Source organism: Zonotrichia albicollis, chromosome 12 (genome assembly GCF_047830755.1).
Source record: "Zonotrichia albicollis isolate bZonAlb1 chromosome 12, bZonAlb1.hap1, whole genome shotgun sequence".
Taxonomy (NCBI): domain Eukaryota; kingdom Metazoa; phylum Chordata; class Aves; order Passeriformes; family Passerellidae; genus Zonotrichia; species Zonotrichia albicollis.
In genome coordinates this window covers 5345624-5373354 of record NC_133830.1, presented here as the reverse complement: position 1 = coordinate 5373354, position 27731 = coordinate 5345624, and the positions used below count along the sequence as shown (strand labels likewise).

General features: G+C 38.2%; 1 protein-coding gene across 2 annotated transcripts in view; it reads right to left on the bottom strand.

Annotated features, from left to right (window-relative positions):
• SUCLG2 (succinate-CoA ligase GDP-forming subunit beta) overlaps window positions 1-27731 on the bottom strand; it is a 101064-nt gene that overhangs the window by 39069 nt on the left and 34264 nt on the right. For both annotated transcript variants that reach the window (XM_074550405.1, XM_074550406.1), the window contains 7 exons: window positions 16555-16654; window positions 16334-16424; window positions 11210-11362; window positions 10161-10250; window positions 7649-7745; window positions 4155-4316; window positions 3627-3769 (listed from right to left, as the gene is read on the bottom strand). In XM_074550405.1, coding sequence (XP_074406506.1) covers window positions 3627-3769; window positions 4155-4316; window positions 7649-7745; window positions 10161-10250; window positions 11210-11362; window positions 16334-16424; window positions 16555-16654 — 836 coding nt within the window. The remainder of the gene's footprint in view (window positions 1-3626; window positions 3770-4154; window positions 4317-7648; window positions 7746-10160; window positions 10251-11209; window positions 11363-16333; window positions 16425-16554; window positions 16655-27731) is intronic.

Sequence of the window (27731 nt, the reverse complement as noted above, 5' to 3'; positions counted from 1 at the left end):
TTATTCCCTGGATATAAGCTAACAGATGTCAATATGGAATAGTTTCTCCTGAGAAACGTTTGTCGTTCTGTCAATAGTACTTTGCCTAAATAACAAGCCAACAGTTGTCAACATCAATTGTTTTGGTGAGTCTTTAGTCATATCATCAATGACAGGCTTCAAAAAAGCAACTTTAGTGGGAAAAGGAGAAAAAGATCAACAAACCATGTTGGCCTGTAGCTGCCTGTGTTTCAGTGACACTTTCTAATAGGAGTCCACTGCTAAGATCAGGGCTAGAGTGTGCTGATGGTAAAATAAACCTGCTTACAGCTAAGTTGGCTTTTGTGTGAGTTTGTGAGGCCAGGTTCTGGTAGCAGGGTGGCTTCTGGAGCAGCTGCCAGGAGCTTCCCATGTCTGATGGAGCCATCAGCTCTTCAATGGAGCCTGAGCCCATCAGGGACAGTGGCATCACCTCTGGGATAACAGAGTTAAGAAGGGCAAGGAAAACTGCAAATCAGCAGCTGGAGAGAGGAATGGGAATAGGAGAGGAACAGCCCTGCAGTGAAGGAGGAAGGGCAGGAACTGCCCCAGGTGCCAGGGCCAAGATTCCCCTGCAGCCCATGGAGATCCAGGAAGGAGCAGATATTTCTTTCAGCTTTAGCCTTTCCAAAAAACCTTGCTGAATCCTAGAAAGAGTCATCATATGGTAACCAGGTCTTCAGCATGAACAAAAACAAGCACCTGTGGAGTTTGACAAGGATGTGAGAGTGCTCACAGATGAGGGCTTTGTGGGGATGCCTGGAGCAGGAATTCACACATGCAAGGGAAAGCCAGGCACCACCCAGATCCTCAGAAACACCAAAGGCAACAACCACTTCCACTTCACTGTGGGACAAAGGGGGATAAATGAGGCTCCTGCAGTGTCCCCCAGCAGCTTGAACTGCCAGAATTGAGCCATCTTTCCCTTCCCTGTTAGTATCTAAAAACAGGGAAGACTGCACATTTTCTACCAGAGCAGATGCACAGCACCAACTTATAGAAATAAGACAGGCAGGAAGAACAAAAAGAATAAAGAAAGAAAAAAAGCAATTGGAATTTAGACAGTGAATAGAAAGGAATTCAGAACCATTGCAATGACCTGTCTAACCTAGGAAGTATTGGATACGGCAGACAGCAAACAAGACCAGCAGAGTGTAAAAAGGGTCACTGGCTCCAGGGACAGCATTTCCATCCAAAAGCCAGTGGATCACCTTTTGCAACAAAATCCCTTACACTATTTTTTTTTTCCCCAAGAATTACAGACACTGACAGCTGACAGATTAAACCAGCAGCAAACCAACCCAGATCTTCACTTTTCCCAAAAAACAATATCTTCTGTTTCACTAAATCAAATCATGGCTTACCTTGAATTGTTTATTTTCTTTGTCTGGGGGGGAGAAGGTGTTTTGGTTTTTGGGTTTGTTTGTTTGGATTTTTTTGACATTTCAAAGACAACTAAAGAGGGAGAAAAATATCTTTTTCAAAGTGCAGTAGAACCTTTCCTTCTGGAAGATTTCATCTTCTCCAATGTCCTTAACTCTGCCAGCACAACTAAAAACCAGCATATCCATATTACAGCCCTGAAAACTTTTTTTTGGTGTTTATTTCTTTAGTCTCCAGACATTTGGATATTTACAAAAATTAACTGAATCTCAAGTTCCCAAGAACAAATTTTTATCTTATCAAACCAAGTGGGAATCAAGTTAAAGGCCACAGGGAAATGACTGACCAGATCCAACCTGTAAATGCTGCATTAGCCACAGAGACTCTTGGGACTGAAACCCTACCATTAGTTAAGAAAAGAGAGGATTCATCCAATTTTCTGATTATATATTAGTGAGCTAATGGACATGGTGTATCAGGAGAAGAAATAACAGACATTTGTTGTATTTTCTGAACAGAATGAAATAAACCATGAAATGTTTTGCCTTCTGAATCTTCAGCCAGTCAATGCCAGGAATGGCACAGCGCCAGCATAAATGCTTAATTCAGGTCCTTTCCATGCTCCCTTTTGCTTTCCCTCAGAGACAGAGCTTCCCTAGCCCTGGTGCATGCAGTTGGAAATAGTTAAGCAGTAACATATAATCAGAATGGGTAATAGAAGGATATAACACAAGTCAAATGTTGGGCACGCAGATGTTCTATAGCTGAGAGCTACTAGAATGCCTTTTTGTTTTAAAATTGTTTAAACTCAGTCAGCTTCATCACCAAAATTAATACCTGCTGTTTGTGCTGCAGCAGACAGTACAAACTACTCAGCACAGTGATAATCACCAGCTAAGTTGTGTATCTGAGACCTTACTGCACCTGCTTCTCTACCACTAACACAAGTTTCAGAACTAAATTACATCTCAGGCAAACCCAGATCATCACACCAAGCAAACACTGCAGAACAACTCAAACAACAAACACTTGAGACATCAAGGTACCAGGTACTTATAAAATATGCAGGGAGAGTTGCAACTGCAAAGAGCTTACAGTATAAAGTTGACCTGTGCTTATTTTGTACTGTAAATTTTCTTCCTAATTTTACCTTGAAATGTTGCTGCAAACAATACACACCTCTATTTGAAAAGCCACAGCATTTTGTCACTTTCTGCTGCACAGAGCATACAATTAGAGCAATGTAATTGTCACAGGAAGGTGGCAATTAGAAGCCAGTATCACATCACAATGAACATGAGGAAAATGACTGGAATCACAGCAAACATGAGATACAGGGGACGAAGCCAGATCCACAAAAAGAAGCAATATGTTGAAATAGGGACTTCAGCTGTGATGCTTAGGTACAGGAGATGGGAAAGATGATCAAAGCCCTCCAACAGATTCCGATTAGTAAAAATATCAGCAGCAAGGAAGCTCTGGCTGCACACAAAAGCAGAGCTGCACGTTGGCAGGATGGGCAGCTGGCACTGCTCCAGAGCCCACGCCTGATCAATATTCTCTCAGCAGATACTCCAGTTCTGCCTGCAGAGGGGACCAGTGACCTCAACACACATCTCTAGAAATAACTTCTACTCAGTACACACAGACTAATGTCTTCTCCTCTTGTTCAAAAAAGAAAAGAGCAACTGCAGCTCCATCTGCAAAAGGAAGTGTCAGAACGTTCCAGCCTGGGAATGTTAATTAAATACAGATTATCCTGCAGTGCAGAGTCAGATATTTTAGAAACCTTGAGTTTAAAAGAGTACAAATCACCCTTGGAATTAGCTATTTGCTTAATTTTCCCATTGTTCTCCTCAGTCTATTGTGGTACAACACTATTAAGAATGCTATTTTAAACACCTAAGTCTCACAAATTCCATTTCAGGAGTGAGGTGCTCTGAGTTCAGCACTGCAATGCCCAGCATTAGCACACCTGCACCCCTGTGCTGAAATGCCTTGAGGAAGTTCCCACTCACAACTCACCAGCCAGCCTGAGTATGGATCAGGAGCTGCAAAATCTGTCCAGTGGTTTCTACTGAATTAATTTTCCTCCCAGATCAGCCCATTAGGAACTCACTCTCAGTGTTCCCACTATGATCTGGGTTTTTCTGTGCACTGTTCATGGTCCTGCTCAGCCCTGCTGCTGCACAGGGAAGCTCCCAGTCCAAACCCAACATTTTTACCTTGGGATCAGCAGTCAGCAGTTTGAATGCTTGATAGACTTGTGCTTCCTTCACACCTCCTCCCAGATCCAAGAAGTTGGCTGGCTTTCCACCATTCAGGGATATTATATCACATGTTGCCATTGCCAGTCCAGCTCCATTGACTGTAAATGCAAACATCAAAGTGCTTATAATTCACACAGATGAGATTTGTGAAAAGGCTTTAAATGTATCAGCACAACCCCAGAACATGGCTTAAAATTTTACACAGCTATTTCTAAATACTAGTAGCTATCCAAGGACATCCAATGCAACAAATAATTCAAAATCTGGTGCAAACACATCAACATTTAGGTTGCACAATTTGTACACAATTTTAGTTTCATTCCTGGAAGAACTTGTGGAAGGACAGACAAAACTGCAGAAACATTCAGTAAAACAAACTTAAATCCTGTAAAGGGTGACCTGAATGTCAGATGTAAACAAAGTCTCTACACTGAACAAGCATAAATTTGTTTTCAAATGTCTTTTGGATGTATTTGTTCTTACCAAAGCAAGCAATGTTTCCATCCAGTCCTATATATTTTAAGTCATATTTGGCAGCTTCATTCTCTATGGGCTCATTTTCAGACTTGTCATCCATGGCAAATATTTCTCTTTGCCTAAATTCTGCGTTGTCATCAAAGTTTATCTTGGCATCGAAGCAGACAACTGGAGGAGAGAATAAAACAACAGCCAGGAATTTAGAGTTTACAGTCAGCCAGAGCTCCTGAAATACTGCAGATCCTCCAGCAGAGAGGGGAGGCTGCTTTGGGAATTTGGGATGATGCTGCTTCCAGCACAGGAGCAGCTGAAGCTCCAGCACCGAGTCCAGCAGGAAAGGACAGGTTCTCCATAAATCCTCTGCTGAGAAAAGGCACAGCAAGATCTCCACAGCACACAGGAAGGTTTTCTGTGTTTGCTGCAAACAAAGCTCCTGTATGTTATGAGGGCAGTTTTTGTCATTTGGACAGGTGGGCTGCAGCAATGACACAGGAGAGTTTACTTTGCATATTTTGAAAGAATAACAGATATAACAGGCAACACCAACCCAAAGCCATGCAGTCATTCAGAGATGAGCAAAACAAAATGCTTTCCTTAGCCATATTTTGACATTCCTGATGTTGTTAACTAAACATGCATTATTTCATTCAAGAGCTTAAAAACTCTGAAACCAAATAGATTAAAAATGACCAAAACATTACTTTTAAATAAAGAAAATTAGAAAAGTAATTAGAAACCTTCTCGTTGATATCAACATCCACTATGGTTATAAAAACAAATTAAGAAGTTGCTAAATCTGAATACATGAAATAAAAGACACAAAGAACTGGCCAGCAGGCCCAGTATTCCCATAAACACAGCAGCAACAGAAATGCCTGTAGAGTGCTATTTGCCTATTTTCTGACTCATTATTTCTATGGGTTTGCATAGGCAAATGCCTCATTAGATTAAAATGTTCTAAGCAAATGTAAGACTCTATACTTATCATATTACTATGCAAGTAATTTCCCTTGTACTATATTCAGATTATAATTACTGACTTAAGCATAATTGATTTCTCAAGACAAACCAATCAAATCTAAGTGCCTTTAAATGCTGTGTCCACAAAAACCTAATAGTTTTTCTATCTGCTGGTGTTTTTTATTCACATTGCCACTGGGACATGTCCATGGTACTGTGCACGTGTTCTTGAGCATTGCACACATCTGGAGGTCAATGACAATGAAGAGGACAATTTTAGTCCGGTGGAAATGTAACTCTGTTCAATATACAGTTTCTTAACTTAGGAAAAAATAGCTAAGGAAACAGCAAACAAAACATTTACAAAAGTAGGAGAGTCTCAGCTGCATATCTTGATTTGCATTGGGTTTTCTTGTTTTGGTTTTTTGATGTTGATTTTTTAAAAAAATTTTAATATATGACTTGTAACTGATAACAGATTAAATTAAAGCTATCAAATTTAACTTCAGTGACTGCAGTTTCAGAAAATTATTCATGAGTGTGCATAATAAATCTCTTGGAAGAGTCCAGATCTTACCTGGGCAATCATCATGTGGGAATGTGCAAAAGCAGAAATATCTGCATTTTCTAATATGCTTCTAATGCTGCTTTAATTTATTTTTTAGCAATGAAATAAGACATTTTTTCCTTTTCAAGCTTTCAGGTGCTTAAATTTGCTAAATCCACTCAAAGCTAGAGTACAACTGCAGTTTCAGAGTTGTTTACATTACACACAAACATCCTCCATGTCACATTAATAGAAACTCATTTCTACAGAACATTCATCTTTAACAAAGGCCATGATGTACAAAGTAGCAGCAAAAACATGTATTAATATTTATCGAACCATTTTCACTATCAAAAGCACATTGTTACATGTATGACTATACAAATGGATTTTTCTTCCAAACAAATATCAAAGAATGCTCCAACACTTATATTCATGAAGTACTTCTGTTGTTTTTGTTACCAAAATTGTCATCTGCCAATTCAATAGTTTACACTGAGAGCACACAAAACAAAAACAAACAACAACAACAAAAAAGGGAAGTTTCAGGCTCCTGACCCATTAGTGTTAACAAATCATTTGCTAGGATATTAAATAAGGAAATACATACAACCTGATGGAAATCCACACAAGTGATAAGCACAAAACACAGCAAGAAGTAAATCCATCTTATCCATTACTTTGACAAGAATCATGGGCTTCATACAGAGACTTCTATTTTGTCATTAGGAAGATGCTGCATTAAGCTACTCAAATGTTCTTTCATTTGTTTTATCTTTATTCTTCTTTAAAGACATTTCAGATGGAGAAACTGCTAGCAAAAAAGGAATAAGCACAGGAAGATTCCTGTGCATTTCTGTGAGCAAGAAGCCTTTCACAGCTTGAAACCCACTCTGTTTCTGCTCCTCAGCTTCCTGGATGCAAACCACATGGGGAAAAACCTCAGAGAAAACAGCACAAAAACTCCTACCATGCCTCAGATTAAGCCCTGCTCACTAAATATGCACGGCCATTCCAGGAGAGCTAACTTGGTAACTCATCCAAATCTGTATTTCCACAGAGCCACCTGCAGCAAGGATGCAAGGTGAGTGCCACCATGGCTCTTTCCAATCTTTAAAGACCATACTTTATTTCCTCTCATTACTTTCTGTCCTCTCCCTCACTGGCTTCTTCTTGCACACCAATTTCTCCTCTTGGTACTCACCAAATAAGCTGTCAGCACCTCAGTGAAATGGAACAGTGAGGAGGTAACTGTGATCCCCCTGGATCAGCCCTACCTTATTTCAATATCCCACAGGTTCAATATCCCAGAGGAACCTTTAGTTCCTCTGCTCCTCACCTTTGTCCAAGTTACTTGGACAAAAATACTAAATGGAAGGAAAGGTTTTGGCTGGAATACCAACTGTTGCAACGAGGTGAGAGCTAATTCAGCTCCTCAGTTTTACCCTACATCTCCTCAGCCCTGTAGTCATGGTGCAGGAAGATCAATGACCCTTCTTCTTCCCAAAGGATGTGGCCAAGTGTCTGTTTCAGCTGAAATTTGTCCTGTGCTCTAGCAGACTGCAGAGTTATGCATTTTAAAGTTTTAATTATCCCTATGAATGCAGACATAAAAGAACAACTTTCTTTCCACACAATCCCAGTAATTCTAGCAGCATCAACATACACACAAAAAAAACCAAAAAAACCCTCCACAAAACAAAACCAAGAAAACCCCAACTTTGAACTTGAGCAGAAGAGCAGAAAATGTTCCTGTCTCTCCCAAGCAGAACATGTAGAAGCCAATACTTCCAGTATTTGGATGGAACAATAAAAAGGTATTATAAAAAGGAAATATAAAATCTGCCAAGGGAATATTTATGAATATTGTTTAAATTACATTACAAAATGAAATTAATGCAAAGCTGCTGCTACATCCTTCTATGCAATTTAATTTATAGTTTGCATAAATAAAGAATTATAATGCATTCATTCGTTTCCTTCAGTTTCTTACCTTGCCCTTCTGGAGTTTCACCAAAGGGATTGACTTCAACCTGAATGGCATCAATTTTCAAGAAAAGATTATACAGCTTCTTAATTTGATCTGCTGCCTAAATGTGATCAAATGATTTACAATTACCACACAGAAAAATAAAAGTCCATGTTTGCAAGGCAAAGGTAGACCATTATCGATTATTTTTAAAGTATTACATTGCACAGTAATTCTAGATAATTACTGCTTTTATTTCTGTTTTCTTAACCATATTCATATAGTCACTTGTGCTGTTACAGTGCAGCATTATCCTACTGTGTAAGATTTAGTAAATGTGCATTTAAAGACTATACAAACTGGAGATTTTGTACAAAATAGACAGTGCAATTATTACGAAAAGTTTAATTTGGGAAGTGACTGAAGGCACCAGCATAATGAAATGTTCTCTGGTACACCAAGATCTGAGTTGCATTCACATTAATCAGTCTAAAGTCAGAAACCACAAAGTAGTTTGTGCTCTCTGGTGACTTCACAAAAAAAATCTATTTCTCCTATTTCTCCTTCCAACATCAGTCTGATTTTTTTTTCTTGAAGAACTCACATCTGAGGCCTGCTTGTTTACTCATTACATGACACTCTTGCTTGTTCCCTACTACTCCTCACCATCTATCTCCATGCCTGATTCCATGGCTGAAAATATCACCACTGACTACTAATTTCCAAGTCTTTTGTTATTTTAATATTTTTCCACTAATAGAACTACTTAAAAACAGCAACATGAATGTGTATTAAAAAATCCCTCTGGTTCATTACACACTGTGAACCTATTAGCTTAAATAAGTTTGCAGATGAAGTGCACTAATAAAGAACCACTCAATTTTTTCCCTCTCATTACTGATCAGCTAACTGAAGTACACAACCCAAGAATACTTTGGACCTGAAATGAAATGATTTAGAACAAAGAAAGCATAAGTCAGCTTTCCCCTATGAGGTCAGTCATGAAAACATTAAAAGTGGAAAGACTCAACCCCAATCCCAGTTCTGCCCAGAGAGGTTGTGGAGTCCTCATTCCTGAAAATGTCCCAGGCTGGGCTGGATGGGGCTTTGAGTGACCTGATCTAGGGGAAGGTGCCTCTGCCCAGGGCAGGGTGGTTGAAACTGGATGTTCTTTAAGGTCCCTTCCAACCTACATTAATCTGTGATTCTGTGATAAGATTCTTTAAAGAGTCACAGTTGGGAAGCGGCACAAATCCCTTTGGAAGCCTGCCCTCCTCAAGAGTTATCAAAGCATTCTCAGTGGGTTTGACCCTAAAAAACCCATCAGTTGTAAACGTGCAGCAGCTTCCTTGGCACAAACCCTCAGGCTGACAAAGCAGCCCAAGAGCACGGGGGGAGCTCTCAGCAGTGACACTGGGGAGGCAGCACCACTGTGACCCCACACTGGCTCTGGGCCACCTGGAAAGCTGCTGCTGCCACAGAGCTCTCTGCAATGGCACCAGAACACCAGAATCACTTCACTTTTATTAAAGGCTGCTCCATCTTTCAGCACCTCTCTCAATCAGGCAGCTCAATGTCAACGCTTCCCTTTCTCAGGGTCTGTAAGAACTGAGCCTCTTCAAGCAGAAAATCCCAGCCTAGAACTAGAGAATGAATAAGTAAATACCAGGATTTGTCTGGATAAAAAGGATGTCCCTGTGCTTCAGTAAATTCCTTTTAGTTGACTACACGAGGGAAGAAATGCATTCCAGCAGCATTATTTAAATGTGTTGTTTAAAAGTCCATACATATTTGCTGTTAATTATTAAGTACCAGAACTCTTCAAGGGTTGAAAGGTTCTACATAATCATTCCTCCTCATTATATATACAGCTAAATCTTCAAATGTGTGTTAATCAACTTAATCATTATGCATTTGTTAATTGCATGTTAGGATAGAAAAGAATTAAAACTGCTGAATTAAAAATAAAGTAGTTCTACAAAAATGAGTTTCATACTGCAGAAAAAAACCAGGCCAGCTTAAATGAGCTCTTTTCTGTCCAAAATGATGCACATAGGCAAATATATATATATTCAAAATATATATGTACAGAAAAGAGATACTGAAAACACAACATGCTGTCAGCCTTTTGTTTTTGAGTTGAAAAATAAAAAAAATTTAAAAGGTTCCAATCACAAAGCCAGATACACTTTTATTTCTCCTCATTTTAAAGGCTAATTTTCAAAACCAGCTGTACCCATGCCATTTACAGAGCTCCAGTGGAATTCCAGTGAAAACAAAGGAATCCCACATGGGGAAACAGCATGTTGCCATCAACTGCTAAAAAGAGAAGGGACTCACACTTTAAAACCAGAAGGAGCTTATTCAAAATGCTAAAGCCTAATGACAATTACATAGAGCAATTTAGTATTTAGAATGTCAAAATGATCCTGATTTAATGGACACTTGGCCTTTCCAAGTGGCCTTTCCTATTGGAAAACATTTAAAAATGTTTTAAATGCCCTCAGCCTAAAGCCAGGGAGTGGAGTCAAGTTACCTGCTGCTGCAAAGGTCCTTGGAATCCCAAATTTTTTGCCATCTGCAATGCCTGATGATCCTTTATGCCTTCAAAAATATCTATTTCCTCCTGCAACAGTAACATGCATGAATATAACTAAATATTCAATCAGAATGGAGGGTTATAGCTTCAAAAGGAAAACACTTAGTGTACATGTGCAAATTAGTAATTAAAGCCTGGCTGTTTGCCAAGGCTCCCTGAGACTGAGGCTACAGCAGCTGCCTATAGGGGATGTTATAATTACCACACTGACTATGAAACAGTCCTTCCAAAAAATATATAATTCTTCAGGGTGGCATGCTGACAAGAGAATGTGACACCAGTTTTCACTTTTAATTACTGTACAGATGGCATTGACGAATATTTAGTCTGTTAATTTTTATGACATATTCTGGAATATTTTCAAGGCAATGAGTGTCACTGGCCAGTAACACTGTGAAGTTTATATGATTTTTTTAAGTGCACATTAAATATTTTTACAATTTTTTGAATAATTATACTTGATAGTATCAATTATTTTCTCAGCTGAATAGCTTTTCTATTCATTATCATGCCACAGTAACTTAAAAAATACTTCAGTGTAGTCATCATTAAGAAAGCAATTACAACAGTTGTATTTCAGATGCAAAAGTCTTGCAGGTACAAAAAAATAATTAACAACTCTGTCAATTAGAGAAAAACAGCCACAGAAACAATAAGTGTATGGCACCAAACCACCTGTGAAAAAACAGTGTACCTTCCTGAAAGTAAAACTCACTCATAAAACATTTCAGATATTAAGTTTAACATATCACATAACAGCCAGGTTTAAGATCTTTTTCTAATTGAAAAATTCTAGTAAAATCAGATGTTAAATATGCTTCATTTACTAGATGGTAGGTATGATCCTGTATTTGATGAAACACTATTTTTATGGTTCTTCTTGTCTCCTTTTTACAGGGAAGGAAAAATGGGAGGAGAAAGGGGGGAAAATATTCCTTTGGATAACTGACAGAGAAAAATGTTATTGCAGAACATTATTTCAGTACCTTAAAGATAAGTTCTGGACTAGTTACTGCAACTTCTTCTATGTCCACACCACCCTGTGGACTGCCAACCATGACAGGTCCATTGCAGGCTCTGTCCATCAGAATTGCAAAGTACGTTTCCCTGGAAATATCCAGTGCTTCTGCAACCATCACCTAAAATGCAGAGGGGGAAAAAAGAAAACATCAGTGGTTCTGACTGGTATTTCTGCTTTGCCTTAAAATGCAGCAGTTTGATACTTGCTACCCTGAAGAGAAACATTGGTTTCACTGCTTTTACTGCACTACAACCCTGTGACCTTTTTCCCTTTTTCAATCTGAAAGTGAAGTAGCCACCACTGCAATTTAATTAGAATTACATTCTTCCTTAAAAGAGCTTCTAATTCCCATCTTTCAATGGAAGTGGTAGAAATCAGGAAAATCACTTCCCAAGTAATAAAATAATTAAGAAGGATTAAATGGCAACATCTTTCTAGCAAGGTCTGTTTCTGAAGTGACAATTTTGAACAATGACTGCAGACAATGACCATCACTGAATAAACCACAAGGAGAAATTCATTCTCTCAGTCAGCAAATCCAAGAGGCATTTTTGTACCTGCAGACCTAAAACTCTGCCTACCTGGCACAAGGTGCTCCATCAAATAAGTATTTCTGGGTTTTCATAGTTCAAGGGCTATAAACAAGAAAGATGCACTATACTTTCACCCAAGTCACATTTCTGACAGTCTGTTCCAGAGTACATAAGAAAGAATATAGGGACTTTCTGCCAGGCAGTAGGTATTAGAGGAGAAAAAATTGTAAGAAACAAGGAATCAAATAAAGCCATCACTGCTCAGAATGGAAGGAAAGATGAAATTTCTTTATGGTGTTTTTGACTTGGAAGAAATTTGCTTTACATTAATTTTGTTTCCTTCTTCTTTTACCTCACTTTATTCACACAACATAGGGGGATGTAAAGGAATAGTTCAAATAAACAACTGTTCAAAAGGAAACTAAAGAAAGCAGGGTGAAAGAGAGAACCAAGAATGCAGAAAACTACTGTACTACTTAAAAGCATCTGCCTATTTTAGTCTACTACAGAGGGATGCTAAAAGACAACTTCAGAGACATAGCTTGGCTACCTGCCAAGCTTTGTCAAATTAACAAGCAAGGGTAGGGAAAGCATCCTTGATTTGCTACTATTTTTACCTGCATCCATGTTTTCCCCTTCTTACATATCCTGCATCAATGTATCTGAAAAATGTGAGTCAGTTGCTTTAGACGTAAGTCAGATAAAACCAACTGGTCCTACTGGATCTTGTCAGAGCTCTTCAGTTTCCACAGAGCTCAGGGTCAGGACAAGACTTGGGATGGGAATACACTCAAGTTTTGAGGAATACATTTGCAGGCACAGCAGGTGGAAGTAGCATTATTAAATCAGATATTTTCAACTGAGACTTCCAGCCTGAGTGATTGTCCTCACTGTTGCTAATTAACAATGTCAACATCATCGGATACTTCTCTGTCTTAATTCACAAAACTACTGAGAGTCTACTTTGCAGTAGGAAACCTTAGAGCAAAAACTGTTAGATTGTGAAATATCTCTAATTCCTCCCAACAAAATAACTTTCCTTCACGATCCTCCCTGTTTGATGCAGAGCAAAGCCAAGGAAATTGGTGTTCCAGGTCTTTAAATATCATTTAAGTCTACCTATCACTCACACAACAGAACTAATGCAAACACATTGATGAACAGTTAAGAACAGTGAAATTGAATCTACAGACTGTTGACTCTCCTCACATTTTGTCTGTTTTGCTTTTGATAAAGAATATGACACATCATTATCTGTTTACCATATCATATTTATATTTAAAATGTCCTGGGGAAAAATCAGTTTTCATTAAAACTTCCTGACAACTTCAAGCTTTGCTTCTCTGTAACAAATCTTTACCTAAAAGTTTAAGTCACACGTCTAATGTCATGAGGGTAACTGTAACAGCTTTTCTCAAACAGAATCAAATATGCAAAATAATCATTCTGTTATTGCTTGGAGAGAAAAACACAGGTAGTGAATTCTCAGGTTGTCATGATAAGAGAAGACTGTCATCACAGATAGGCTCTCCAAATTCCAAATGCCATAAGAGGATTTTATGCAAACTCACAAAACAGGTTCCAAGTTATGAGGGAATTGAAGAGATTGCTATTAATTTGAGAAACATCAATCTGAACAGGCACAAACACACTTTAAATTCTGCAGCAGGTGCACAAGCTGAGAAAGAAAGCTGAAACCATCATTTTCTGTTTCATAATTATTCTAATTGTAGAAAATTTCTACCTTTTATACCTTCCTTACAAACAGATGTAAAAGGTACATGACTTCCACTCCCTGACTTGACACTAGCTCATTTCTTGTCTCACAGAAAGTGACATAATAAATATTTTCCTTCTGAAAAATGCTTATTATCTATTTTTTTTAAACATAGGAGTATTTTAAACCACTCAAACATCCAGAACACTGGAAAGTTTAAAAGGCCCAAATCCTTTTCTTCCTGAAATGCAATTTTCCTTAAGTACATGTAGAACACAAACTCTTCCATACATGCAGACAGAAAGTACGTGCCTTGAAATAGAAAAATGCCAGTCATTTGTTCTCACCTTCGCCACTGCCCTCAGCAAGCCCAAAGAGCTTGCCTGGCATTTTCAGTGCATTACATTCCCACTGCATTAAATGATATCTCAGACTTAGCTAAATTTATATGTTTAATAATATTACTGTAGTTTTCCCCTTGATTAAAATGTCAGTGTTTGATTTTGTAGTCCTGACACCACAAACCTGAGTGCCTCAGCTCCTCTGACTACCTTTAATATCCCAACGTGAGCTAACTTTGTAAATGAGAAATTCTTTTAAAACAGACATAATTCTGCTGGGAAACAGTTTTTAGATGAAGTAGTGCATAATTTTAAACATGCTTTCTTCACTATCTAATAAGCATGACATTGGACAAACTGAATTAATTTAAAGCAGGGTGTATGCTCTTAGCATTAATTACTAAGATTCAAGAACTTAACACCAAAAAATATAAAACATAGTAGTTAAAAGCCAACATACTTTTAAAAGCCAACTTTGTAATCAGGATGAAAGTCTATGAGCAAATCATCAGCTTCTCCCAGTGAAAAGCATCACATTGGTTTATCATGGATCAGCATTAAAATACCAGTTTCCCTGGAACTCTATAGCAAAGGAAGAATACACAGTCTCTCAAGGCTGTTCACAATCCTGTACCACCGAAATAAATATCTGAAGCTCAGTAGTGCAAACTTCACTTCAAACTTCACCTCTGCCCCAGCTGCTTGGTCCTGCCCTCTGTTCATTCACATAAACATGTGGAGGGGAGAAAGGAACCACAGGTTAAAATATTCTATAGCTACATGGCACAAAAGTCATCCTAATTTAAATCCTTTGAATAATCCACATCAAAAGTGCCCCCAATACCCATTTCCTTCTTCCATTTCTATCAATTCCAAAGAAAATTAGATGCTTCTGTTTTAGAACTGAATCTGTCAATGATGAACAGCCTTGCACTCTGACAAAAAAGTAGAATTTCTGTATGGATGTATTCAAGTCAGGCCAACTAGGGCAAAAGAATAAAAACAAAGAACTTATAAAGGAAAGCTGCTTTTACAATACTAATTTTCCCGAGCAGAGTGCCTTAGTATGGAAAAGGTACATCCTGTCTTACATCCTTAGCGTTATCAGGATCTCTGACAGACATGCCTTAATGGTAATACTGAGTCTCCTATTTTAATATATAGTATTTCTTTTTAAGAACAGCTCTGAGGAGTGGATGGAAATCTGCTCTGCTTGCCCCCCCAGAGAAGAACTGCCTGAACACCTTCCTCCACCCTCATTAGACAGGATCTTTCCAGACAGGTGTTCCTTCCCCTTCTCTGCTAATACACCAAGCTGTTCACAGGATATTAAATGTGAACTGCAGCTCCTTCAGCTCATGCCAAATTATTTCCTGGCATCAGACAGAGTGTGGCTCTTGACTACTTACCTGTATGAGGATTCTTGCTCAGTCAAACAAAGCAAGAGGTAAAACCAGATACAACAGCTAGGCAATTGCCAGGATTTCCTGACTCAAAGAATTTTACTAATTTGAAGGAGACACTTATTGAATCTTTGCTTCCTTTATTTAGGCCAATACAGAACAAATAATTTATGTTGAAGTGAATCTTGGTGCCTTGCAGAAAGCACCATCATTGGAAAATGAATTCTAGTTATCTGGTACCTCAACCACTACCATGAATATACGTTAGTCTGTATCTACAACAAGAAGAGATAATCTACTGTTCAGAAACTTTTTTTCAATTGAGAAAAAAATCTCATGCAAAAATTTGAATACTTAAAGGGGGCATACAATAATAGATAGGGACAAACTTTTTAATAGGGCCTGTTGCAATAAGTCAAGGTGGTTCTAAAGAAGACACATTTTGACTACACATAGGAAAGAATTTTTTTACAATGAGGGTGGTGAGGCACTGGCACAGGTTGCCCAGAGCAGGGTGGATGCCCCATATCTGGAAACCTTCAAGGCCAGGTTGGATGCGGCTCTGAACAGCCTGATCTGGCTGAAGATGCATCTGCTCATTGCACGGGGTTGGACTGAAGGAATTTTAAGGATTCCTTTCAACTCAAACCATTTTGTGATTCATCTGTCACTCTGTTAAGACTTGCACAGACCTGAGGGTGTCTGAAGTACAGATAATATTATTACTAAAGGGAACCATATATCTACTGTTTCTGTAAGCAGAATGTCAATAAGTGTGTACAGCTAATGCTATAGTGCAGCTGTATCACCATTTAGAAATTATTTGTTGGGAGATAAGCCTATGACAAAGGATTCCTTTCAATATTCACAGAGAAAACAATTTATTTTTCCATCGGTGGGTATGGCAAAATTGATGAACAAAATATATACACCAACTGAAGAAGTAACTTTTTTTTTTTTTTTTTTAATCAATTAGATGTAATCAATCAGGAATTGGAGAAGGATTGGAAAAACACCTATGTTGTACATCCCAGCTTATTAATGCAAAACTGCAGCTGAACATAGTTTTCAACTTTCAAGAGGCCAAAATCTTACCTTTTTAACTGTCACACCATCCTTTGGAGTTTGCTTGGTTGACAGATTGTACCCAATCATCTGTTTAGCAAGCTGTTCAACAGTCTTAGGGCTACAAACAAAGCAAAAATGTTAGTTTACTGAAAACTATTAAAAGAAACAGTCCATAGCTATTGTAAACAGCCTAAATATTATACAAGAAGCAATTTATTTATGTAGTTTTTCCAATTGAAAGTACTTACTCTTTAGTTAGATGAACTCCTCCTTTCAATCCACTATTGAAAATACCTTTCCCTCTCCCTCCAGCCAGAATCTGGGCCTTCAGAACAATTTCCTTTGCCTCTGTAAAAGAAAAACACATTGCAATTCTGTGGTTTGTCAATTATTGAGCTTGTTAGTATGAGATCAGAAAGCATTTCCAGATTGGACTCTTAAACCAACAAGAAATTGTTTATAACTAGTGAGCAACAAAAGAAGAGTAAATTCATCACTTCTATACAGCAACCTTGCCAAAAAAGAATTGCTCAAGGAATTTAAGGGATACACAGCTTATCAGAGGGATAAATAAGTCATTGTGGAGATCAGAACCAAGCTGTTAATGCTCCATGGCCTGCACAACAAACCACACACAACCAGCCCAGCTCCATGGCTCACACACTGGCACAGTTTTTAAACATAAATCAGATATTTTATCTTGAATACACAACAAAACAATGCTCATCAAGGGAAATAAATTCCATTCCTTGCTCTGAACACATGGAAGGAAATGCATGGACATGGTTCTTAAAGCAGAAATCCCAATGTCCAAAGGGCAGGTGAGTGCAGAGCAGGGGCAGGAGCTGTGAAATGAAAACATTTCATCTGTCTGTGAGGCATCACCTGGATCTTTGGCAATTTGAGTGTAACAGCCTCAGTAACACAAAAGAGCTGCAAGACAGTGGCAAAAGCAAGTGCACCATATCCTACATTCCAAACAAAAGCAATCCTGACATCCTCACAGAGTCAAACAGGAGGGAAAAAGGGAAAAGAAAACCAACCAAACCAAACCAAACCACCACTCATCATCTTTGCAGCTCCAGATCACAGCAAATTCCTGAACCATGAACACCTCCCAGGTGCCTTTAGGATGTTTATTAACAACAACCACTGCCACTTTGCACATTCATCATAACAGTGCTGGCTGCTTTGCAAAATCCTAATATTACCAGATCACTAAGTGTGCCTGGAAAAGGGTCATTGTTACTCTCTCCTGCAGTCTGTGGAAATCTCAGATTTCAGTGGTGTTTGGATTAGGTCACACCTCAGACAATAATATTTTATCTAAGTACCAAGGAAACATGAGGATTTGTTGTTAAATTGACAAATTTACTCTTTAATTGGTACAGAGGATACAGATATTTTCAATCAAACACATACAGGCCTTCTAGGCTGTAAAAACATTTTAAAGATTATTAAATATAAGTTTAGAGGTGCAGCAATTTTTGGTGCAGGCAAGCTCTGACACAGCATCATTTCAAAGTGCCTGTATAATAAATTTCAGCAGCTACAAAAAGAAAAATTGAACCTTAGAATAGGAGAAATATTATGAAACAAATATTCTATTTAACACAGGCATTATACTTTAACATAGTAGTAGTTACTATTATTATTAATAATTATTTTTAACACAGATACTGTACTAAGAAATGTTTAATTTCTAAGCTTCTGGAGGCTAAAATTTCTCCACATGCTTATCCATTCAGTAACATTTGACATATATCACTCTGAACTTTAAAAGCATTCTCCTTGAAAATACTTCATGCATTCCAATATATTCATGTTCTGGGCTCCCTATTACTCATGCCACTGCAGGGCAGATAACAAGGAAATTTAAATGCAACAAAAAGTTTTATCTAAAATGTTTTGTAAGCACACAAATTAAGATGAATTAAAACTATAAATCACTTTTCAACCTGCACAAGCAAACTCTAAAAATCACAGTAGCTGCTGTGATAAAGAATCTAATATGGTATTGTTAAGAGATGCTGTAAGCATTTAATTAAATCAATTTTAGCTTCCAGCCATCCTGAAAATGTGAGCTTTGATTGTCAGTGATGGGTGGTATCAGTTCTGGGAGTGATCATCACCCTCATTCCCAACCTTCCATGAGCACCAATTATCTCCACTGGGCTCCAACAAATGAAGCTAGAGAAAGGAATTAATGTGTGCATTTTTATAATCCACCAGAGGACTATCAAGGCAATAGAGTAACTTCAGAAAAACAGCTATCAAACCCATCAACAAACAGACAGAAAATGAGCACAGCCAAGTAAAGATTAGACCTGAAGAACTAATCAATGCAGCAGCTCAGCAGAGCACAGTACAGCAGGTTCTTCATGCCCTCCAGGAAACCAACAGCAAGCAGTTTAATTCCATAATTATTTGCCCAAACTCTCTAAAATGAAATAAACCGTCCAGATCTCATTTTACAGTAACTAGGCTTGATCATTCAGTACTTACCAAGTTGATACACTCCTTAATGTCACCACCTTATCTAAAGAGTTGATTTCTAGAAATGCTCACACAAAGTTTTTGTTTGTTCCTGCCTGAATTCCCTAATTATGTTATGAAAGACCATGCCAAAACAAAAATATGGGGTTAGCTAGAATATTTGAAGTAATTCAACTTCAGCTTCAGGTTTAAGGAAAAAAAAAACAAAAAACATACCTTAAGTCAGTATTAAGCTCATTAAAACCAGAAAGGTGTAACTAATTTCTATTAATACCCTTCCAAACTGTTCTAGTAACACTGGAAGAAATGTTTAAGCAGAATTCTGTAGTTACACCTAAAGGACTTGAAGAAAACCTATCGCAAACAACATGCCTGTACACCACCTTAAAGCACAAAGTACAACATTTTCGACGGCATTAAGGCTTCAACCAACTTCTGTGTATGGCCATTGACTGACCAGCCTGGTGCAAATTAAAACACAAAAACAAACACAAAAACTCCAAAGAAAACCAAATAACAAACCAGCCTGCTTCTTAAGTGTGCATATGTGGATTTTTAGTCACAGATTTATATTTTTTTTATCATTAGAAACAATACAAAAACCCGACAGCTTTGAAGAGTCACTAATTTAGCAACAAATAGCTGCAAACTGCTCCATGCAGATTAATGACACATTGCTGGTAACAGCATGTGTTCTTCACTAATTATAACCTGAATACATTAATATCTCAGACTGAGCAGCTCTCTTATTTGCCTTTTTTACGTTAATCTATGGAAAAAAGAGAGAGGTGCAGGTGTGGTGTTAGAGATGGGTTTAAGGGCTGGACTGGGCAGTATTGGGTTAAATTGGGTGGATTTGGTGATCTTAGCATCATTTCCAAGCAAAGTGATTCCATGATTTCCAAAGAATCCTTTAAAGAAATGGAACTAAAATACAGCTGGTCCCTAAGTCATATGTCAATAAATAAGCAAGACTTTGACTCCTCAGAAGAATACTCAGAATTCAAAATTTGAGAACTGGGTCTGGCTCTATGTATCTAAAAAAATTTAACCACAGGAAAAAAGCCTTGAGTACTTATTTTTCTATAATAAATTCAGTTATTTCAGCAGGGCAGAATAGAACACTGAGGGACAAAGAGCCTCTACATGGCATCAAACAAAACCTCTCCTTCCCTCAGCCAGCACTGTGAATACAAACAGCAGTGATACTCCTTGCAATTGGAATAAGCTCAGTGCTGTAATGAAAGCCTATTTAAAATCAATAAAATCAGTCCTGCTTTTGGGAGCTATGATTACTCTGGTCCACTGGTACTGCTTGCAGCAAAAATGAACAGCTTGTTCTCAGCCCACTGCTGTGTATATTTAACTACTGAATTCTTGATCGTGAAACAATATAGTGAGAAGCAGAGTTCTGCTGGTTTTATGCTATGCTAATTTATTACCTGTGAACAACTTTCCATTATTATTGATACGACTGTGTGGCTGCAAATTAGGCATGTTAACAATTACATTAAAACGTGCTGTAGCTTATCAAAAATAAACTGCTGTAAAGAACATGAGATGTATGGGAACAGCTCCCCTGCTCATGAACAAAAGGCTTTCTACCAGAGGGAACTCAGGACTACTTTGACAAGACCTCCCACACTACAGAATTAGAGCTTGGGACAAAGGGAGGAGGTCTCACACGAATTCCTAATCAAATTTCTGTCTCATCAGTGGTCTGGCTTCTCTATCTGCAGGGGCTGTGTATAAATTAAATTACTGTCCACACCTTCTTTAAATATGCAGAACCCATTCCACCATGACATCAGTGTGTTTTTACCCCAGTGTAAGGCAGCTGAGCACAGAAGGGTTCACTGCAAACCCCTGACTGCAATGTAAGCAGTGCAGCAGCAGCAGAGAGTCCCTGGAATGTGCCCTGATCTCTCTCAGAATGAGCTCAGCACACATTGCAAAGCAGGTGACAGCAACCCATGGTCACAGGAGCTGCACAATGCAAAGTCAGGACAGTCTTGAGTTTTACAGCATTCTACTAACAAGCTACAAAATGGCTAACTATCTTCCTACACAAGGTCTTTTAAGGCTAAACTATCCAATTAAGCAATGACACCCAAATTATTTTCACTTTTAACCCAGTAACTAAGCCTAGTTTCCACACTGAACACCGAATCTTAAATTTATTATAATAACTTTGCACATTTGGGTCTCTTTACACCAACTTGGTTTGAAATCTGAGAGAGCTTTTCCCAAGTATTGCTGCCACTTCCACTGCTGCCCATCTTCTGAGAGCTGCAGGGATGCAGCATCCAAGGCAGCTCCCAGGCTCTGCCAAGTGAGCAGATTGAGATGAAAAAGAAGCTGTCCACAAGGTACCTCCCACACCTATAAAACTATTGTGCTTTAAGGCCTTTTGAATGAAGATAAACAATGATTTTCCCCCTCCTTTAATTTTAATTTAAACTCTCTTCCTCTGTTATTTTCATCCTTCTGCTCCATAACACCAAAAAGAATTACGTTCTTACAAGCCCACTCTCTACAACCTTTGGTTTGCAGACTAGTTTAGAATTAAAGTTAAATAAATCATCCTTTTTATAATTCCATAGTTTTGAATATATTGTATATTTATTGCTAGATTATAGGCCTCATTAAAATCTATAACGATAAATTAGTCAGTCTCTTGATTCTGTCACTACTGTTATTAATTGCTTTCATAGCCATTACTACACACTTCACCGGTGATAAAAATTTTAAGGCTAGATAAAATCAGCTAAGCTAAAGCTCACTCTCAATATTGCAGCCTTAAATCCTCTCAGAGTAAAAGTAATCAAGTATTCACACATCCTACATGTAAGTTAAACCTGATAAATTGCTTATACAGCAAAGGCAGCCTCACTAGATCCAGCAGCACCACTATAATGCATGGAAAAATATGCACACTAAGGCAGGGATCCAAAAGAAACAGTTCTCATATTGAAACTGCTCATTGTATGTGCTTGATTCAAGCTCCATGGGATATCTCACTCCTGATATTTTTCAGCCTTTAACAGCTTCTTTTTTCAACCTAACTTCTCATTATTTTTTACATAAATTTCCTCTGTAATAGACAAAGGGCTTAGAAAAATGGCTATTTTCACATTTGCTTATAAACTTGAGAGCAGATGTGGTTTGAAACTCAACCAGGAAAGGAACAAGTTTGTTCTTTTGTGGAAGAGCACTGGAGTTCACTGACAAGAGAGAAAAAGCTCTTTCTGCCAGCTCTAAAGCAACATCCATTCTATGGGCAAAACAGAGAAAGGCAGTTTCTGAAACCTGCAGTCATCCTGGCATCCTGCAGCATATAAATAGTAAATACTGAACAAAAATAGAAAAATCCATGCAAAGGGATCCAGGGTTCTTTCTTCACTATACCCAGTAGGTCCATTCTTGCTACTTTTAGACTTCAAAATATCCTTTATATTATGCCCAAGCCAATATTATTTTTCTCCTCTTCAGATGACTTCATTTTAAGAGGCTGCACAAGCAAGCAAAGACTTTTCCTTCTGTATTAGTCCCAGTCCCTATGATCTGACAATACCACCATGGAAGCTTCTCAGGATACTCTGTTAAGCACTGAGAAACCTGGGCGTGCAAAATCATGTGCTTTCCTTGTAAGTATTAAATACGTGAATAAATCACAAGTCTTGATTTCTAAAACTTTCATTCAAAAATTTGTCAGTTTGAACAGATTCTTATCAAGACATTTCTCTCTATCCTTCCCATCTCCTTAAATTACAAAAAAAAAAATTTAAAAAATAATTACCTTTTAAAGTTTACAAGGATTTGAAGTTTTCCTTGCCAAAATAACATGCAAACCTTTTTTTGCCCCCCCCCCCCGTAAAATATATTTTAAAGTCAGCAGACTCACGCAGATCAACTGTGCCTTAAATTCTTGACTGAACAGCATAACACAATTTGTTTTAATACAGTTCAGGGAACAGGCTCTATGCAATCTGTAGTGTTGAAGTCAAGCAGCCATTAGGAACAAACACTGTTCTCTCCCCTTGCTGCAACAATACACACACCTGCTTTCCTGGAACGTGTTCAAAATTTCATTCTTTCTGATTATATGTAAGGCAAAAAAAAGACACAAAGCCTTCTCTGACTGATTCTAATTCTTTTATCCATTATTGAACTGCAGAGATGATTTTTAAAAAAATTGTATGTAGTGTAGAATACATAAACCAAGGCACACATATTAGTTTTTCTCACACTTCACTTTCAATCATAAAAGAGAGTTGTTGTAGTTGGAGATAGTCTCAAAAATGGAGCATGAAATAAAAAAGGTAAGCAAGACAGCTGGGAGTTCACATGGTAAACAAGCAAGTTAATATGAATTTTTAATATGAATTGTAGAATCACAAATGTTCTGGCTTGGAAAGGACCTTAAAGCCCATCTTGTTCCAACCCCTCCCTCCCATGGCAGGGGCACCTTCCACCATCCCAGGCTGCTCCAAGCCCCATCCAACCTGGCCTTGGACACTTCCAGGGATGGGGCACCACTTGTGCATCACCTCCCTGATGGTAAGGAATTCTTTCCTGATACAAAATCTAAACTTTCTCTCTTTCATATCTGAAAATATGCAGAGAATAAAGACAACTGCAATGTTACCACCACTATTTCAGAAGTGTTAACAAATCCATAATGCGACAGGTGAACCCTGTTCAAGTAGAGACTTGATAATCAGCCCTTTGCCAAGCACAGTCTTTCCACACAGGCCTGCTATGCCCAGCAGGATCCTTAAAAATAAACATTAAAATGGAAGCCAAAGCTGAAAGAAATGTGGAGGACATCACACAGTGAAGGCTGGAAACCCAAGAGCCTCGGGAAGTGTGAGGAACAGGCCACAGGCTCAGAGGGAGAAATCAACTTTAGACCCAGTTTCTGCAAGGCTGCCAATACTAGGCCAGGACTAAACTCCTTCAAAGGTTTCATCCTCTCTTGCTGCCTCGTAAAAGCTGGGACAAAGTGACCTGACAGGTGCCCATGTGCATGCACTGCCCCACTTGAAGGCACCTCACCTCTTTACTCACCACCACAGTGGTCATTTCTCCTCTTTACAACAATTTATAGATTCCTTCATGTATCAGGTAGTTATCTGCTTAATTCTAAGCACACACTGATGCCAGCTTGGCATTTGGGTGCCTACATAAATATTACCCTCAGTGGGGCTTTGACACATTTCATGAAGAACTTCTTAATGAAGCTCCAAACCTAAATCTCTTCTACAGTTTGCATTTTTACCCAAAGCAATGAAAATACTGAACAGCTCTCCACTGAAAATTTACATTTTTAGCAAAATTAACATTTCTCTCCCAGAGACAGTTCTGGTTATACAATTCTGCTCTAGCTCTTAGCCTTGTATCCCTTAGCTTTTGTTTCATTGTGAAGGGTTGCATTAGGTACCACACATTTTGCTGTTTAGACCATAAATAAATCAATCCACATCCAAAACTAGAAACATACAAAAGAACAGCAAATCTGGTATTATTTTGATCTGAACCAAGCCCAGTAGGATTGAAATGTCCTCCAGTAGCCTGATTCATTATCCAACTTATTCAGTGGAATTAAGTACAAAGTTTTCAATGTATTGCTGAAATAATTTATTGAACCTCTGAAGAGAATCATGCTAGACTGGTCATTACCTGGGAAACATCTGGATGGGAAAATTATCACATTGAAGAGTTTATGTCTGCCTCAGTAGTGCCAAAGAAAGTTGAAAAGTATTACTTTGGAGCTGCTATTCTACATATGCCCTCGACTCCTTACCCTCATTTAGAAGCACGACACTGATTTGTCACCCCCTGCCAAAACTAACCCAAAATACCTGACTTTCACCTCCCACAGCCTCCTCTTGTTTTTGTTTACTCATCACATATGTGAAATAGAAGCAATTGCCAAAATAATCTAATACTGGAAAAAAGGTTAAGACCTATTAGCAGAATCTTTAATATCTAATTCAATATTTTAGACTTAATTACTCCATAAAAAGGCCATCTCACTGATCAATGATACACTGGTTAATTTAGATTCAATGCTGAAAAAAAAAATGTTTAGAACATAGTTTCAAACCTGTATTACCTGAACAAAGTTCTTTTTACAGCTTTATAATATTACCTAACCTATACAATTCCTTCTCACACACAGAGCCAAGACATTCAACATAAACCCATCCAGAACACATCCCTAATACTGCATCCCTGCCAATATTAATTAGTCTTCTAAGAAAAAAATATATTTTGGCTATTTTTTCTAGATTTCTTTTTAGCTGTAATTTTTTTTTAATAGTATCACATCATCTACAGACACTTTTCTAAAAAGGCTGAGGCTGTGATACATTCTTTTTTCACACCATTGTATTACGCGCTTTCAATTTTGAATGTTTGGTAGAAGCAAGATAATGCAAACTTCAGAGTTTCAGCTCTCTGTTAGGACAGGTTGAGAGATAAAAAAATTAGGTTTAAAGCATTCCCATTACTTATTGAATGTTAAGCCACAAAAAAAAGCACAGAACTCTGAACAATTTAGTTGGGTGGACCAAACAAGTTTCTGCTTGAAAGATTAAAATAAAAAATGTGACAAGAGATTTTTATCCTGAGATAAGCCTTTACTTCATAAACCATCTAGAATAAAATATGAATTATTTCAAACACATGGTAAAGCAACTGTGAAAATACATGTTGTATCCTTGATTTTCACCAGTAGCTTGTTAGCTGAGCCATTCATGACCATGCCCAGTACCAACACATGCAGCTTTTTGGCTTGGCCTCTCTCTGCCACTTCATTTTCTCAGTGGTTTTATAAGGATTTGCTTTTTATTATATGCAGCTACAACATGATCTGTATGAGGACACTGGACAAGCTGTTAGCTCCATTAAGTTAATAATAGATTTCTGAGTGTGATTTCCTATTAATTTCATTTTCCTCATTCCACAAGAAGCCAAAATTTCAGACAGCCATATGGTGCTTCATAAACAACAATTAAAAGTTATTTTCTAATTTTTAGGCACTAAAAAAAAGTCCATAAAAATACATATGCTTGGAATGATATAAAGGAAATTATGGTTTGGAATGTCTGCACATGTCTAGGATGCTCCAAGCACTTCCTCAGCCTTTTCCCCATTCACACACTTCTGGCACTGAAGGTTACAATTAATCACACTGCATGCCTCAAAGATCACAATTCAGATTTTTCTTCCAGAAAACAAACCTAAACAAACCTACATGTATCTAAACCATTCCTATTTTCTTCTTGTGCATTTCTTTAACACAATCTATTTTTTCTTTGTCTGTACAAATTCCTTTGTTTCACAAGGAAAGACTTTTTCAAATTAATCACAAAAGTAGCTTTTGTGATATTAATAGATTTTTCTTCAAAGTAAATGGGATGCAAAGCCTCTGGACTACAGTTTTAAAGCCAAGTATTCTGGATATAGGAGAAATGAAATCTGATAATGCACATAATAATTTTCTTTTGCTTTATTACCACTGATCTGAAATTGAACATCAAAATTACGTCTTTTCTTTCAATTGACTAACACCAAAGTGATTTTCTGACATCCCCTTGGCTGGTTTCTGCAGAACCAAGTCTGCATTTGTTAAAGGAATTTTGAAACATCAGCAACTAGACTGAGAGTAGATCCTACTCACCTGCAGCCTGTGGAAAGGTTGAAATATCAACAATTTCCTGAGTTTTCAACATAGGAAACATTGGGAGGCATAACAAAAACCCCAGTATGTTACAGAACAATGGCCTGAGTAAAAGGAAATTCTCCACCCTCCAGGGCAGCCTGTGTGGAGCCCCCAGGGCCAAGCCAGAAGGCAAAACAAGGCATGAAGGTCCCCCACCCTGAGGGCAAAGCACTGTCACTGTGCTTGTAACCCAGAAACAAAGCTGCAGGGGGACAAGGGGCCTGGCAGCAGAGAGGAACACCAGGGTGTTGGTGTGAAATCAAGTAATTTCCCCCAGGACTGGGCTGTTCCACAGCTCTGTCCAGGGCAGCCCTGGAGGGAAGCTCCACCAGCAGTGCAGGAGAGGTGTTGGCAGAGAGAACAAGACATCCAAGGCTCTGACCTTGGCCACCCTGCTCAGTCATGAGTGCTCCATGCAATAAGCTTTTCATAAAGCTGCCCCAGACCAGTGAAAGAAGAAGCAGGACAACAAATAAAAATGAAAATGAAGAGTGCATTGCTTTCAGCAGAGAGCTGAAACCAAGCTCTGCTCTCCTGTCTAAGCAGTGAAGTGATAAAGCACCACGATGACACTTCCATGGCACTGCACACTGAGCAGGTGGAGCCGCCAGTTTTCTGTTGACACCTCCCAGGAACTCTCCTGCTACACAATTAATTAATGAATAGACAAAGAAAGAAAAATCTTGCAAACGAGCACAGTTACAAAATCAGGCACATTTCATTACTATCATCATAATTTTCCTACATGGCTTCTTACCACTCACCTAATTCAGAGCACTTTGTTATCACAAATCAAGATTTAACTGCACAATAAACAAGCTGCAAGCAGTTTGAAGTGCTTCAAAATCTACAAAGGTCAAACATACAGACCTATTTTTATTGATTATGTAATATTGACATCAGCCTTACAAAGCTATTACACAGGCACACAAATTTAAGGCCTAAAATCAATGGATTTGCTTTCAAAACTTTCCTTGGACACGCCTGATGAGAATAGGGAGGTCTTGGAGCTAATCAGTGCTTGAGGAACAAAATCATAGGCCTAAACTTTATAAATCACTAGTCATTTGTGCCAATCATCTGTCTAAAGGTTCTGCTTTTCAAATGCCACAGTGCAGAGTGCCCTTCCCTGCAAACACTCCCAAAAGTCCCAGAGCTGCCAGCTACAGTTGCTGCTTTTGGAACTTGGGACCATCTGTG